Genomic DNA, 15,038 nt, shown 5'->3' with positions numbered 1-15,038 from the left:
ACTGAGCAAGGCCAGGGATTGAACCTGCAATCTCATGGTTCCCAGTCGGATTCGTTAACCACTGAGACATGATGGGAACTCCCCAAATTAATTTTTAAAAAAAGCTTTAGCCAGACTCAGCCCAAGTAAATAAAATCAGAAACATAAAAGAAGTTACAAGTGACATCACAGAAATACAAAGGATCATGAGAGTTTGCTATGAACAGTTGTATGCCAATAAAATGTACAACCTAGAAGAAATTAATAAATTCCAAGAAACATAAACTCTCTCAAGAATGAATCAGGAAGAAATACAAAATATGAACAGACAGATTACCAGTAATGAAATTGAATTGGTAATTAAAAAAAAAAAAAACTCCCAACAAGCAAAAGTTCAGACCAGATTAATTCTACCAAACATTTAAAAAAGAGTTTACATCTGTCTTTCTCAAACTGTTCCAAAAAGTTTCAAGAGGTAGGAATGCTTCCGTAATCATTCACTGAGGCCAGCATCACCCTGTTACCAAAACCAGAAAAAGATACCATAAAGAAAAGAAAATTATAGGCCAGTATCACTGATGAACACAGATGCAAAAATCCTCAACAGAATATTAGCAAACCAAATTCGGTATATTAAAAGGATATGTTAAAACGATCATACACCATGATCAAGTTGGATTTATCCCAGGAATGCAAGGATGGTTCAGTATCCTCAAAATCAATGTGACATACCACATTAACAAATTGAAGAATAAAAATCATAAGATCATCTCAGATGCAGAAAAAAATTTTGACAAAAGTCAGCATTCATATATGACAAAAATCCTCAACAAAGTGTGTATAGAGAGAACCTTAACAAAGTACAAGCAAAAAATGACAAGCCTGCAGTCAACATTCATCCTTTGCTGGTGAACTGAAAGCATTTCCTCTAAGAGTTCAAGACAAGGATGCCCACTCTCTCCACTTTATTCAATATAGTGTTGGAAGTGCCAGTCACAGCAAACAGACAAAAAAAAGAAACAAAGGGAATCCAAATTAGAAAGGAAAAAGTACAACTGCCACTATTGGCAAATGACATGATACTATATGCAATTTAATATATTTTTATTAAAGCTATTATTAAAATGTTATTACCTGTATATTCCCTAATATTTTATATTTGTTTCTTAAGGAGTTAATAGAATATTGTAGTGATAAACATTAAAAGAATTATAAAATATACCATTTTTATGCTTTGTAGTATTTAGAGGAGTTTTAAATACTTTTTGGTAAAGATAACTTGTTAAGTAAGGTACTGAGAAGGCTACCTCATTGGCTGAATCTTGGTGAAACAGCATTTCCCAAGAGACTAGCTGGCATTTTAAGTCATTTCTACTATAGTGATGTTCTGGATCTATTCATAATTAGGTAGAATCTTTATGTTCTGAATTTCTTTCAAGTTTGTTTATTATAATTTGATAAGTAATAAAATAATATTCCATAATAACTTTTCTGTTAATAAAACCACAAATCTTTAACTCTTTGGTCTTCTGTCTTACAGTGAATGTATGGAGCAAAAGGGAGAAAACCAATGTAGAAGTCAAATCACACTTTTTTATTCTATACTGTATGTCTAGCATAGATAGGCACTTTATTCTATCAGTGAATCTTATCAGCAGTTTTATATGACATTAAATTCCCCTTTAAGCCCATAACCTATTTAAGTAATTTTGCCAAAGTCAAACAGCTAATAAGATGAACTAGAAATTTGAACAAGGTTTGTCTAATTTCTATAACTCTATTCCTTTTTAATTTTTCCTTTGAAGCATATTCGTTATATATATTCTAAGATTCTACCACCATGTAGTTTGGTCCCTCACTATAATGTTAACTAGACTTCCAAAATAGCATCTTAATTTATTTCCACAACCCCAGACTTTTCCCCTTGTACTAATTCACCTTCCTCATTGCCAATGAAATTTTCTTACCATGTCATATCATTTCGCTTACTGAAAAAGCTTCCTGGTGTTTATTAAATGAAGTCAGAATTCCGCAGCCTACTCTGAAACACTTTATAATTTTCTTCCAAACTCTTCTACAGTCTTACTTCACACTATTTCCCTCCATGTCCTCTATTCTCTACTTCTCTGACTGAAACTTGACTCACGGGAGTATTTGGTGCTATACTGGGTGATGCAGGGTAGTATGTGATGATATATTAACTGTCATCCATATTAATAACTTCTCGGGTGTTTGGCTAAAAAAAGGTCAGTTATTTATAAATGCTTTTAACTATAAATTAACGATAAATATTCAGAAGTAAATATAAATTTTATTTGAACTTTGAAAATAAAATGTGGACTATATTCCCTAGGGTACTTGTTAATTTTTCTCTGCTATTTTGGTATACTTAATTACCAAATTTTGAGAAGCATTGGCCTAAGTTATAACCAAATGGACTTAGTGGTCAGACTTACCTTTTTTTCCTTCAGATTTATTAATATATAATTGATTTATAGCATTGTATAAGTAATGATTTGATTTATATAACATCATGAAATGATTACCATAATAATTTTAGAAGTAATGTCCATTACTTCATAGATACAAAATACCAAATTTTTTTCTTTACTCAGAATTATTTTTATACTGTAATTTTATATCCTAATAATGGATGTTATCTTTAATTACCTTATTCATGTTTAACTTCTTGAGTTCTGTGACTGCCTCACACTGACAATAAGCCTCTATCCAGAAAAAAATGCCATCTCCTAATGATTTACACATATACAAGACAATCTATGTTTCCTTAAGGTCAACTTTTTTCCTTAAATCCGGAATAGAATCACATGTGGGATAGAACCATTGTCTTCATGAAGTCAAGATAACTTACTTTCCCTGCTTTGTACCTGATTGATTAGACAATCGATTGGAAGCTTGGTTAATCCTATGTGACTTAAATGTATTATTGTCGAAATTTTGTAGCTATGCAAACTGAATTTTTAGGGTTTGTTCCTGCATTTACTTAGGTATTATGCACTTAGGTATCACGCACTCCACAGAAACAGATGATGTGAGCTTCCTCCTTCCCATATGTATTGAATTCAGAGAAGGAGCACCAGACCTGAGGCGTCTGGGCTCCAACAAGCCACCCTTGCCTTTTGCCCACCTAGGCCTCACCTTGACCTAGGGCAAGTGAGGCCCTATTCTCACCAAAGATCTCTGGGCTCTGGTGTTTTGCAGGGAAATTCCCTAGCTTGAACCACACTCCCAACGTGTTCTACCCAGTGGAGAAACCGGATTTGGCAGGCAAATGGCTTCTCTTCACAAAGGCACTAAAGCCTTTGGTTCCTTTTTTATCCACTGTGTTTTCCTTATTGACTTTTCATCAATCTTTAGTTTCCTTGCTTATCTTTTTAAGATTTAAAATCAATACATGCTTATTACAGTAATTTCTGACAACTCTTAGTGGACTATAAAGCATTAGGAGCTAAATATTTTTACATACTTTTTAAGTCATTTATTATGAGTCTCTTTTTTCTTAGCTCTTGTTTCTTTTTCTCTCTCTCATCTCTCTCTCTCTTTTTTTAGGGGGGCTCCACCTGTGTCTTATAGAAGTTCCCAGGCAAGGGGTCAAATTCAAGCTGTAGCTGCTGGCCACAGCCACAGCAACACAGGATCTGAGCCATTCTGGGACCTACACCTCAGCTCAAGTAACACTGGAACCTTAACCCACTGAGCAAGGCCAGGGATCAAATCCACATCCTCATGGATACTAGTTGTGTTCATTACTGCAGAGCCACAACGGGAATTCCCTTAGCTCTTGTTTCTTAGCTGAAAATTATACTTGACCTTCTTAAGACCAAGTTTTAAACTTCTGTTAGATTTTTCATTTGAACCTAAGCCACTTTTTTCATTTTAAAATTACAGTAACTTTTAAATTTTATTCAAACACATTAAATATTTTTTTCTCTCAATTACAGGTTGTTAAGCTGAAGCAAATAGAGCATACTTTGAATGAGAAAAGAATATTACAGGCAGTGAATTTTCCTTTTCTTGTTCGACTGGAGTATTCTTTTAAGGTAAATTTTATTTATATCCAAATAAAATATCTTCAACCTCATTTTTTTAAAGTATGAAGCAATAATAGGATTCTAATCTAGATGATAACCCTGCAGATGAACAAACAAAAAAGTAACAGATTTTATGTAATTAAATCTTGTGCTTAAAAACTTAGATGGCATTTGAAAAGGTTTTGGTTCTCTTTGAGGAAATTGTTAAAGGTAATGCATAATTTTTCATGAGATAGTGTTATAAAATCAAGTGTTTCAGTTTATCAAAATTCATAGTAATATCTTTTTATGCAGCTCTTACACCGATGCAAGTGAGTACACCACATACTTTCTTCTCTTGAAACTTTTATGCTACAACCTTATCATCTTCTTATTCTAGCCTTTTCATTTATTTGAAGCAGAGTAGTCTTTGGTCCTCTGCTTAAATGACTCATAAAGTTGCACAAGATTTATTCTTGCTCTCACAGCAGAAATTGACACAACACTATAAATCAACCATACTCTAATAAAAAAAAGAAACAATGTATAGAAGAACATATTAATTCAAATTGAATAGAAAACAACAGGAAATTTTTTTAATAAAAAAGAGGGACTTCATTATTAAAAAAAGATTTATTCTTGAGGTTGGCAGCTTTTCAGCTTTTTTAAATGGTACTTGGCGTCTCCACCAATTGATTAATGTGAAACATTTTAACCTTTTTTCTTTTTCCTCCTTATTCTGTAAATCAAATGAAACCAGTGTATTTAGGGTGATGGTAAAAAGCATTAATCTGACTTAATTTAGAACATAAAATGTAAATATTCTTACTAACTTTTTCAAATTGTTAGCTTTTGTTTACACTATAGCATTAAGTCATTGACACAGTGTTTAGTTGTTCAAGAGTTAAGTGTTCCCTGTAAGAGTAGGAATAGCAAAAATCCCAGGCTGATCTGTGGCAAGAGTACCAGGGGAAAAAAAAAAATAAGTGTCCTAGTGAGAAAAGTTAGAGCATTTTCCATTTATTATCTATTTCCCAATGTTAGTGACCTATTAGATAATTATTAACTTTGTATTTTTCTATTGAACATGGAATTATCTTAAAATATATTCTTGAGAAATAATCTAGGTTTCATAATTTTGATTTATTTATCCTTTTTATTTTTTCATAGGATAATTCTAATTTATACATGGTTATGGAATATGTCCCTGGCGGTGAAATGTTTTCACATCTAAGAAGAATTGGAAGGTTCAGGTAACTAATGCTTTATATTTCTCAAATTTTTATATTACTGTGTATTTGTTTTAAACCAAAATTTTAAGTTTTTGCTGTGCCTAAAATTTATTTAACTTAGTAATATTTTAGCTATATGAGGAATTACCTGGAAACGTTAATAAGAGGCCACACCATACTGAGTTTTAAGAATTAAATAAAAGCACGATGATTGCAGTTTAAATATTCTACCATTGGTAGTTATTATGAGACTCCATTATTTGAAGAATTTCCAGATACTGCAAAAATTAATTGAATTTAAATCAGTATTTATTGAACAAATAATAATGTATCTTTGAGGAAGAGATTTTTGTAAGGATAAAGATAAAAAGAATATATAGAAAAGATAATCAGGGTATCATAATGATAGAATTATGAAAGTTATGTACAAATTTAATTCTTCTTATTGTTGTGGCCAAGTTGAGTTTTAAACGTATGTATATAATTTAAAAGAGTTTGTAATGGAGAAGCTGGAAGTCAGGGACCCCCTGGACTTACTAGCTCCTCTCTAGGCAAACCCACTGAACAGAGCATTTCTGGAGACCTTGGTGCTCCCGGCCCCTCAGATCCGCAAGTCACTGAGCAAGGCCAGGGATCGAACCTGCAACCTCATGGTTCCTAGTTGGATTCGTTTCCACCATGCCACAACGGGAACTCCCATACTGATATTTTAAATTATGCCAATATATAATGTATTGAATGAAGGTAGACCTGCTCTTGGTTTCAGCTTCATTTTAATAGTGATTATTAATGAATAATAGTAGCTTATAAACTGTTCCACATATGTAAAGCTAATACAATCTTTAAACTATTTTAATAATGGTGTGACCTTATTAGTAATAACCTAATGATCAGGTACAAAGTCTTTTTATTATTATTATTATTATTTTTATAGGCAAGAAGTAGATTTATTAGGATAGGATGCTTGTGAGAGATGCAAGCAGGCAGGCACAGAAGCACTGCCCCAAGGATCCAGTTGGCTACAGTTTTATCCTCCAAGGGGAGTGGGGGTTGGAAAAGCCCACCTCTTCCTTTCTGGGAGTACTAGCTCCTCCTAGGTATCCAGTAAGGTGTGTATTAAAATCAGCAGAAGGGCAGTCCTCAAACTCTTGCCTGCAGTTCTTGCACTTCCACTAGTCAAGCAAGCCTGCCTTGTTCTGATGGCTTTTTTGAGCAATTTATTAACTTACAGTGATTCCCCAATGTTCCCTAAGTTTCTCTCGTTATTTGTGGTCCTTTACTGGGATTTCTAAAACTACCTGTGCCTACTCCATCCCTATCATTCCTCCCTCCAGGTGTTTTACCCCTTTATGCTTAAAGGGGATAATGGGGGATGGCCCTTCAGTAACTACTTCCTGCTGAGAGAGGGCGTAGACCTGCCTAGGGAAGGAGCAAAACACCTGGCAAACTGTCCCTTTTCAATGTTGCTCTGGTTAATATTATTTTCCCAGCCACCTTAGAGATTAAACAGCGTATGGTGAAATCAGTAACATCAGGAGGACCAGCTCTTCTATGAGCACCTTTGGGTCCAGAAGCACCAATAGTACCAATGGGGCCAGGAGGACCAGCATCATCTTAAGCACCAAGTGTGGCCCTAAAAAGACAAAAAAAGTAAATAAAATAAAAAAATAAAATATCAGTATGAATTCAAACAAGTTGAAGATGACAACTCAATTCATAAAAGGATGGTAGACTCTGATTTCCATGAGATCGATTCAGTAATGGGCCAACATGAGAGTTATTTTAGTTACCTAAGACCTAAGCTGAAATTCATTTATTGACCTAATTAATATGTATCAGGCACTGTGTTAATGCAGAGTCACTTCTGTTTATCTTAAATGAATTTTTTTCACCTCCTTTTATGCTCTCTTTCACCCCTTATCCAAGCAGGTCCAGAATCCTCATATTGCCCTATGATAATTTAAAGTTTTATACCAGAGTACCATACCCAAATCTGTCCTCAAAAAATATTTTATCCATTTTCTGTAATTACTAATTTCTTTCCTTTACAATTCCCCACACCCTTAATTATTTAATATTTGACACTAAGAGAAAAGCGAGTTGATTGACATAATTCACACAGAGACACTGTCTTTTCTAACATTTTACACATACTGTGTATACACTTGAAAGATTGCTAACTTCCATCTTTCAGACTCTGGGGCAGTGAGAAGACTGAGTTATTGTTGTATATGTCTCTAATCAGAATCTTCAGAGTCATTATGAATCTCTACTTAAATAATAACTGTCTAGACTTAAAACTGCTACAGCATTAAATGTTCCTATAGAGTATTTGCTTTCAACTACAACAGTTTGACTATGCATCTATGTAATGTTTGTGTACTTCCAGTCAAACACCAGTATGGAGATAAATATAAAATGCTGAGTGAATCTTAATATTTGTGATGATAAGCATATGATAATAAGCGCAACTTTTTGCTGCACCTGTGGCATATGGAGCTTCCCAGGCTAGGGGTTTAATCTGCGCTGCAGCTGCTGGCCTACACCACAGCCATAGCAACACCAGATCCCAGCTGCATCTGTGACCTACACCACAGCTCATGGCAACGCTGGATCCTTAACCCACTGAGTGAGGCCACAGATCAAACCTGAATCCTCATGGATACTAGTCAGATTGATTTCGTCTGCGCCACAACGGGAACTCCAAGTGCATCTTTCATTAACAGATGTATGGAGAAAATAGGAGGGGACCTCCCAGGTCAAATGTTTCCAGAATTAGGGATAAATGTTTCAGTGACCAGGGTGATTCTTCCAATCTCCCTTTATAGTGTTCTCATTCCTTGTCATAGGCATAGCTTGTTAATGTTGGGATGGGGCAGGAACTGAAAGGGTATTATAAAATATTGCCACAAAAGAAGTATGTTTCTTCACATTATTCATTCAGCAGATATTTGCTAAGCACTTGGTATATTTCAGGCTGTGACCTTGGAAATACAGTGAATGACAAGCAAAAGGAACAGCATATACAATCTTTTTTTAGAATTCCTATTTCTGCTGCTACCAGATCACACTCATGCCAACCATCTTGAGGGAAATTCTATTCATAGTTGAAGTTGTTCACTGAGGACACAAATCTGAAAGTCATTGCATTTGATCAGGGAGATTAACAGAATTCAGTGTATACAATAGAAGATGAACTAGAAACACACTAGAAAATCAGTACATCCTTTTGGAGTAATACTCAGAATATGGCATCAAAATTACACTAATCCATCAGTTAGTTGAATCTATGCATCAAGAACTGTGTGTATTTACACAAACAGATTATTCCTGTGTTTTAGCAAACATGCATAGTAAAAGATTTGGAAATTCAGATACCAAGATTGAATCTGTGGTTTCTGAATGAGATTATTGGTATCCTTATTCTTCATTAATATTTTTTTATTTTTTTCCTATAATGAGCATGTATCACTTTTGTAATGGGAACAGCCTGGGTAAAAATGGCATAAATCTGCAGATTAATGCAGTTAGAGATTTCTGTGAAATGAAATTCTTTAAGTATTTGAAATGTATGAGAAAGGTAGGTAGATGGAACCTATCAACAGCAGCAATGGCCTGACAGTCTAACTGGTACTTTTCAATCATTCTCAAGGTCAGATATAATTATAAAGACACCAGTAACTTCTAATATGGTCAGCAATAATTGAAAATACAGTGAAAATCTGAGAGTTACGTTTTTCAACACTTGCTGTCTACTAAGCAGATCAAAGTATTATTTAAAGATGATTTATAGATTTAATAAATATTTGGAAACTAACAAGATTCTTGACATGTTTAAAAGAAAAAAAAAAAAAAAGTTTTGCTCCCAAAACACTATTACCTCTTGTTATTTTTTGTATAATCTACTAACTGCTATATGTTAAACCATTTTACCAAAAGTCAATGTTTTTTTTTCTTTATAGTGAACCCCATGCACGGTTCTATGCAGCTCAGATAGTGCTAACATTCGAGTACCTCCATTCACTAGACCTCATCTACAGAGATCTAAAACCTGAAAATCTCTTAATTGACCACCAAGGTTATATCCAGGTATGACGTGAACACATTATGTGTAATGTATTTGAGAAAATACTAGGTAATAAGTTGTCTGTATTTAACCACACCTACCAATACTGGGTTTTTTGTTTTTTTTTTTCCTTTGGGGTAAACAGTTCTTCCTAATAGCTTAAATCGAGCTCATAGTTCTGTCACTATTACAGAAAACTAAGAGTTCCATCGAAGATAAAATCTGTTTTTATCCCCCAGATTCTATAGCTGTGAGCTGAGCTCAGGCTCCTGCCTAAAGAAGTAATAGCTAAATTTGTGAGTACTCATTTAGTGCCAGGCATTATTTTAAGTGTCTTACTTACATCATCTCTTTTAATTCTGATAAGACAGTGAAGTATAACTACTACTATTATCCTCATTTTAAGGTTAATGAAATTAGGGCACAGCAAGGTCACACAGGTAGAGTTAGAATTTGAACCCAGACAGTGTGTCTCAAGAATCCGTGCTTTGTAAAGCTATGGTACAGCTGCCAAAGGAACCCCAGCTACCAATATTGAACTGGTAGCAGTGTTTTCTTTCCATTTCTGCTGTTAATAGAATGGCACTCCTTTTTAGACAGTTATCAATAGATTCTCCCAATGATGCTTTTGCACTTCTGATGCTGTATTTAACGGCAGAGGACATGCTAGACTTAAGGAACACTCCTATCATTGCTTCATTTTTATTAAAACCTTTTTTTTTTTTTTTGGTTAATTTGTTTCTTTCTTTGAATCAAGAAGGTTAAAGTATAGGTTGCTTTAACACTTCATTCACTAAATAGTGGCCTTCTTGGACTAGTCTCAGTTGCTCTGACTTAATTTTTTTTCATAGTATTAAGTTTAACACTGATTTTTAACTTTCAACTTAGGTACAGTAAATAATAAATGTTCACAAGTATTTGGGTTTTTTTTCTTTTATAGGTCACAGACTTTGGGTTTGCCAAAAGAGTTAAAGGCAGAACCTGGACATTATGTGGCACTCCAGAATATTTGGCTCCAGAAATAATTCTCAGCAAGGTATATTTATAATGTTGTTATGTAAGAAGTAGAAATATAAGGCATATGCTATCCAGTATTCTATGATGGTCTATGTGGGGAAAAAATCTGGAAAAGGATGGGTGTGTGTATATGTATAACTGAACCACTTTGTTGTACAGCAGAAATTACCATAATATTGTAAATCAACTATACTTAAGAAAACAAAAAAAGAAAAAATAAATATAAGGCATGCATCACTGTGGATTTTTATTTTAAAAAAAAGTTTACTGATCAAATTTTATGTTTATTTAATCTAAATTACAAATTTTATCTGTGCATAATTACTAAAAAGTAATTATTTAGAGTCTACCACTAATCCTAGAAGCTGTCAGTTTTAACTCTGGATCTGAGAGAATTAGTAGGACTAAATCTGACCTCTAGATCCATGTTTTGAAGCCAAAAGCATAGCCTTTTCATAATTACTCCTAATAAGAAGAGGGCAGGGAAGCCTTGCTCTGCATTATATACACCAAGAGGCAAACTAAAGATAACGTGTACTAGTTGTCACTTCTTCCTTTGTTTCAACTTTACCACTTAAATGAAAGAACTATATGTGAATTATTTTTTTAAACTTTAGTTTAAAAATAGTATTATAGCAAATGAATATAATCTTAAGACAGTTCTGCTTTTCTAAACAGAGAAAATGTGATGAGAAATTTTTAATCATATCTGAAATGATGTTTTAACCTCTGTTTTCCTTTCTTCTGCCATCCTTTGGTGGAGAAAGCCAGAAAAGAGAAACTGATAATTGGGCATAGACAGGAACCAGGAAAGAGAAAGATAACCTGCCTCAATACTTAGACACTCAATAACTACCTTCTGAATAATTCAAATTTGGCTAACCTATAGAAGTGTTAGAATAAAATAAAAGAATTATTTCAGCTTTATTCTCATTATCTTTCATGATTTAAATCATCTATAACTATACTCTGGTTTCTCTCCAGATCATATAAATCTTTCACCTTTTTAAATCGTCTATAACTTTGTCTTTTATAATCTAAATTTCATTGCTAATAACATATTTCTTCTTCTTTAAGTGCATTTAACAAATAAGGTGTTTGTCATAGCACCAAAACTTTAAAAAATGTGTTTATATGTATGAAGAAATAGATGTTCATTGTATGAAATCAGGAAAATACAGAAAAATAAAAATAATCAAGAAAGCTATAGTCTCACCACCCAGAGGTAGCCTTTTTAAAAACATTTTAATATATTTTCTTATGCATGTTATATTGAATGTACAATTTTGTATTCATCTTTTTTCACTTGAATGATAACAAGCATGAAAATATAATTCTAATGGCTTATTTGAAAATGTACCATATTGTATTTTGCCATTCTTGTTGAATATTCAGGTTATTTTGTTTTTTTCTATTATAAATAACTATGAGAAACATCTTTGTGCATAAAGCCTTTTCTGTGTTTTAAATTATTTTTTAAGGTTAGATTCCTAGAAGTGGAATTACTAAGTCAGAGGGTATGAACATTTTTAAGGGTTTCAATACATACCGCCAAAGGGCTTTCCAAAAAGCTTGTAACATTTTACACTCCTCAGCAGTGTTTGAGAGTGCCTATATCAAACTTTCTGCAGCATTGGGTATTCTTTATTTTAAAAAGCATTACTAATTTGATAGGCAGTAAACAACATCTGATTATTTTAAGTCTCATGTCTTTTATTATTAGTTTTTTTAATGCTTTATAGCCATTTGGTATTTATGAATGTGTATGAATTATTAGTTCATGTCCTTAGCCCATTTATCTATTATAATTGTTTTTCTTATTGATTTGTTTTAATTTTTTATACCTAGGGTATTAAAAGCATCTAACATACTTACTATAAACAGTAGCACACAATCTGAAACATAGAAACCAAAATTTAGTAAAAGGATCTGTTTGAACATTACATGTTTTCATTATAGCAAAAAATGTTGTAATTACATTACTAGGGAGTTGAGTTTAAAGAATTAAAGCATGGTTGATGCCCATTTCTATAAGCTAAACAAAGTGCTCTTCCAATTATACTAGTCTCTTTTCAAAAACATACAGAAACAGGAAAGAAAAAAGAAAATCTCCATATCACAGTATTATATTTTAGCCAGTAGTTTGAAAATTAAATAGCTTAAAAAGCTAAAATTTTGACAAAAGGTTGGAATATGGGGAGTGGTAAAGGTAATTAAAGAATATATCTGAGGGCAGATCAAAAGATCTGGCAAGAACTCAGCTCATTTCCTTCCATGATCAAGCTGGGTTTTTTCCATAATCTTTTGTGCCAGTTGACATTGATTGTAGTTGATAACAAACTTTATATAAATATGTTAATACCTTATTCTTATTTATTTTCTTATAAATACTTCTAGATCTTAATGTTAGTAAGCTTAATATGAAAGAAACAAATCCAGTTAAGAATAGCCTTAGAATTATACACCCTTGATTTGCAGCACTCTCTTTGTACATATTATTTCCTTTATTTGATAAAGTCCTGACAGAACCCCCTGAATTAATCATCTTTCCTATATACTTTTTAGAGATGAGAAACAAAACAATAAAGTATACTTAAATATTTACATGTGTTCGCTTCCACATTAAATGTTTAGCTTCCATAAGGTCCTGTAAAGGGGATGGAATTCATTTCACAGGATGTTCACCCTCCTAATTACAAATATGTAGAGTATTTTGAAGTTAATTCCACTATTTATTATGAAGTACATCCACTCTTTCATTTCAGAACATTTGACCTTTCTAAGTATTTTCTAGAAAACCTGATTCATAAGATTATGGAACTAGAATGGGCTATAAGAGGTAATTTGGTCCCACTCCCTTCCTATTGTTGAACAATACTGCTATCCCAGTTAAAAGGGCATATTTTATTGTCTATAATATTCTTAATTATTTTTAGGAAAAAATTTAATAATATTTTCCTACTATCTAATCTCAGTATCTGGAAGTTCTCCCCTTTGTTTAATTCAAATCTGACCTGATACATTGTGTTTTTTATTTCATCCTGCATAACTACTCAGAACCTATTTTTAAAATTTCATGTGTTTGAAGATTATTTTGAAATAATTTATGATATTCATTCTCTTCTGAGTGAGTTTAGTAATAACTGACGTTTGTGTTGGTTTACCTTAGGGCTACAATAAGGCAGTGGATTGGTGGGCATTAGGAGTATTAATCTATGAGATGGCAGCTGGCTACCCCCCATTCTTTGCAGACCAACCCATTCAGATCTATGAAAAGATTGTTTCTGGAAAAGTAAGTAATACAATTTATTATTTCTTGATTATTCATTATTTCTATACATTTTAAGCTTTGTACATTGAATCCATTTGATATCATCAGAATATTATCCTAAATTGGGAATAATACAGAAATACCCATAATTGCTGCCCTTTTTTCTAATACTTATGGAAGATAACAGCATAAATACCGAATCATTGAAGTCTCTTATGTAAAAAAGGGCAGTTTTACAAACATATTAGCAAAATAATAGAGCAATTTCCACTTTTAGCATTTTTATCCTTATAAAACACAAAATCGTAGCCCTAACTCTTCCATATTTCTTCAAACAAATAAAAATTGTTAGTTATTTCATGTGGAAATCTACGTAGAGAGGTTTTAGGGGCTGTTTTTATATGTCCTGGCTTTTTTAGACTTATTGTTTAAATTATGTCAAACAGCATGAAATTGGAAGTAAATATAGAATAGATAAACCTTTTTAAGATGGGAATTCATAGAAATGATGTAAACAGTTGTTCATTTAATGTGATTATAATTGCAATCGATCTTTAGTAAATATGGAAATAACATTAATTTTCTTAAATTTGAGTAGATTTACTATGTCAGAGTACTTTACATTTTGTAATTACTCCACGAAGCTTCCTTCTTTTGCATTTATAATCTCTAATTTTGTTTCCAAGAATATGTTGTTTAAAATTAACCATTTAGGAGTTCCCGTCGTGGCGCAGTGGTTAACGAATCTGACTAGGAACCATGAGGTTGCGGGTTCGGTCCCTGCCCTTGCTCAGTGGGTTAACGATCCGGCGTTGCCGTGAGCTGTGGTGTAGGCTGCAGACGCGGCTCGGATCCCGCCGCGTTGCTGTGGCTCTGGCGTAGGCCAGTGGCTACAGCTCCGATTCGACCCCTAGCCTGGGAACCTCCATATGCCGCGGGAGCGGCCCAAGAAATAGCAAAGCCAAAAAAAAAAAATTTAACCATTTAGAGTTCCATTGTGGCTCAGTGGTAACAAACCCAACTAGTATCCTTAAGGACACGGGTTCAATCCCTGGCTAGGTTAAGAATCCAGCGTTGCTGTGAGCTGTGTGGTGTAGGTCACAGACATGGCTCGGATCTGGCATTTCTGTGTCTGTGGCATAGGCTGGCAGCTGCAACTCTGATTCCACCCCTAGCCTGGGAACTTCCATATGCTGTGGGTGCAGCCCTAAAAAGCAAAAATAAATAAATAGCAAAAAAACTAAAAAGTAAAAATTTTAAAAATAAAGTTGACCATTCACTCTTGCCTTAACTCATGCCTCAGATGCATTTTTAAAATGCTACAGTTTTAATAGAGATGAGCCTGATTCTGCTTACCACATAGGAGAGAAACAGTAGACTTTCAAAAGTGTGTGGAAGGCCTTCTATACATTTATGACAAAGTTCATGGGAAGGGATATTTT

The 15,038-nt window shown here is 33.5% G+C and overlaps 1 protein-coding gene across 2 annotated transcripts in view; it reads left to right on the top strand.

The window, feature by feature from the left end:
* The window catches only part of PRKACB (protein kinase cAMP-activated catalytic subunit beta), a 116,876-nt gene that overhangs the window by 81,452 nt on the left and 20,386 nt on the right, over positions 1-15,038 (top strand). For both annotated transcript variants that reach the window (XM_047794245.1, XM_047794244.1), the window contains exons 4-8: positions 3,942-4,040; positions 5,181-5,263; positions 9,205-9,331; positions 10,249-10,344; positions 13,495-13,617. In XM_047794245.1, coding sequence (XP_047650201.1) covers positions 3,942-4,040; positions 5,181-5,263; positions 9,205-9,331; positions 10,249-10,344; positions 13,495-13,617 — 528 coding nt within the window. The remainder of the gene's footprint in view (positions 1-3,941; positions 4,041-5,180; positions 5,264-9,204; positions 9,332-10,248; positions 10,345-13,494; positions 13,618-15,038) is intronic.

The sequence above is a fragment of the Phacochoerus africanus genome, chromosome 8 (assembly GCF_016906955.1).
Source record: "Phacochoerus africanus isolate WHEZ1 chromosome 8, ROS_Pafr_v1, whole genome shotgun sequence".
Taxonomy (NCBI): domain Eukaryota; kingdom Metazoa; phylum Chordata; class Mammalia; order Artiodactyla; family Suidae; genus Phacochoerus; species Phacochoerus africanus.
Note: the sequence above shows the minus strand (reverse complement) of the source record. Positions and strands in the feature narration are given on the sequence as shown.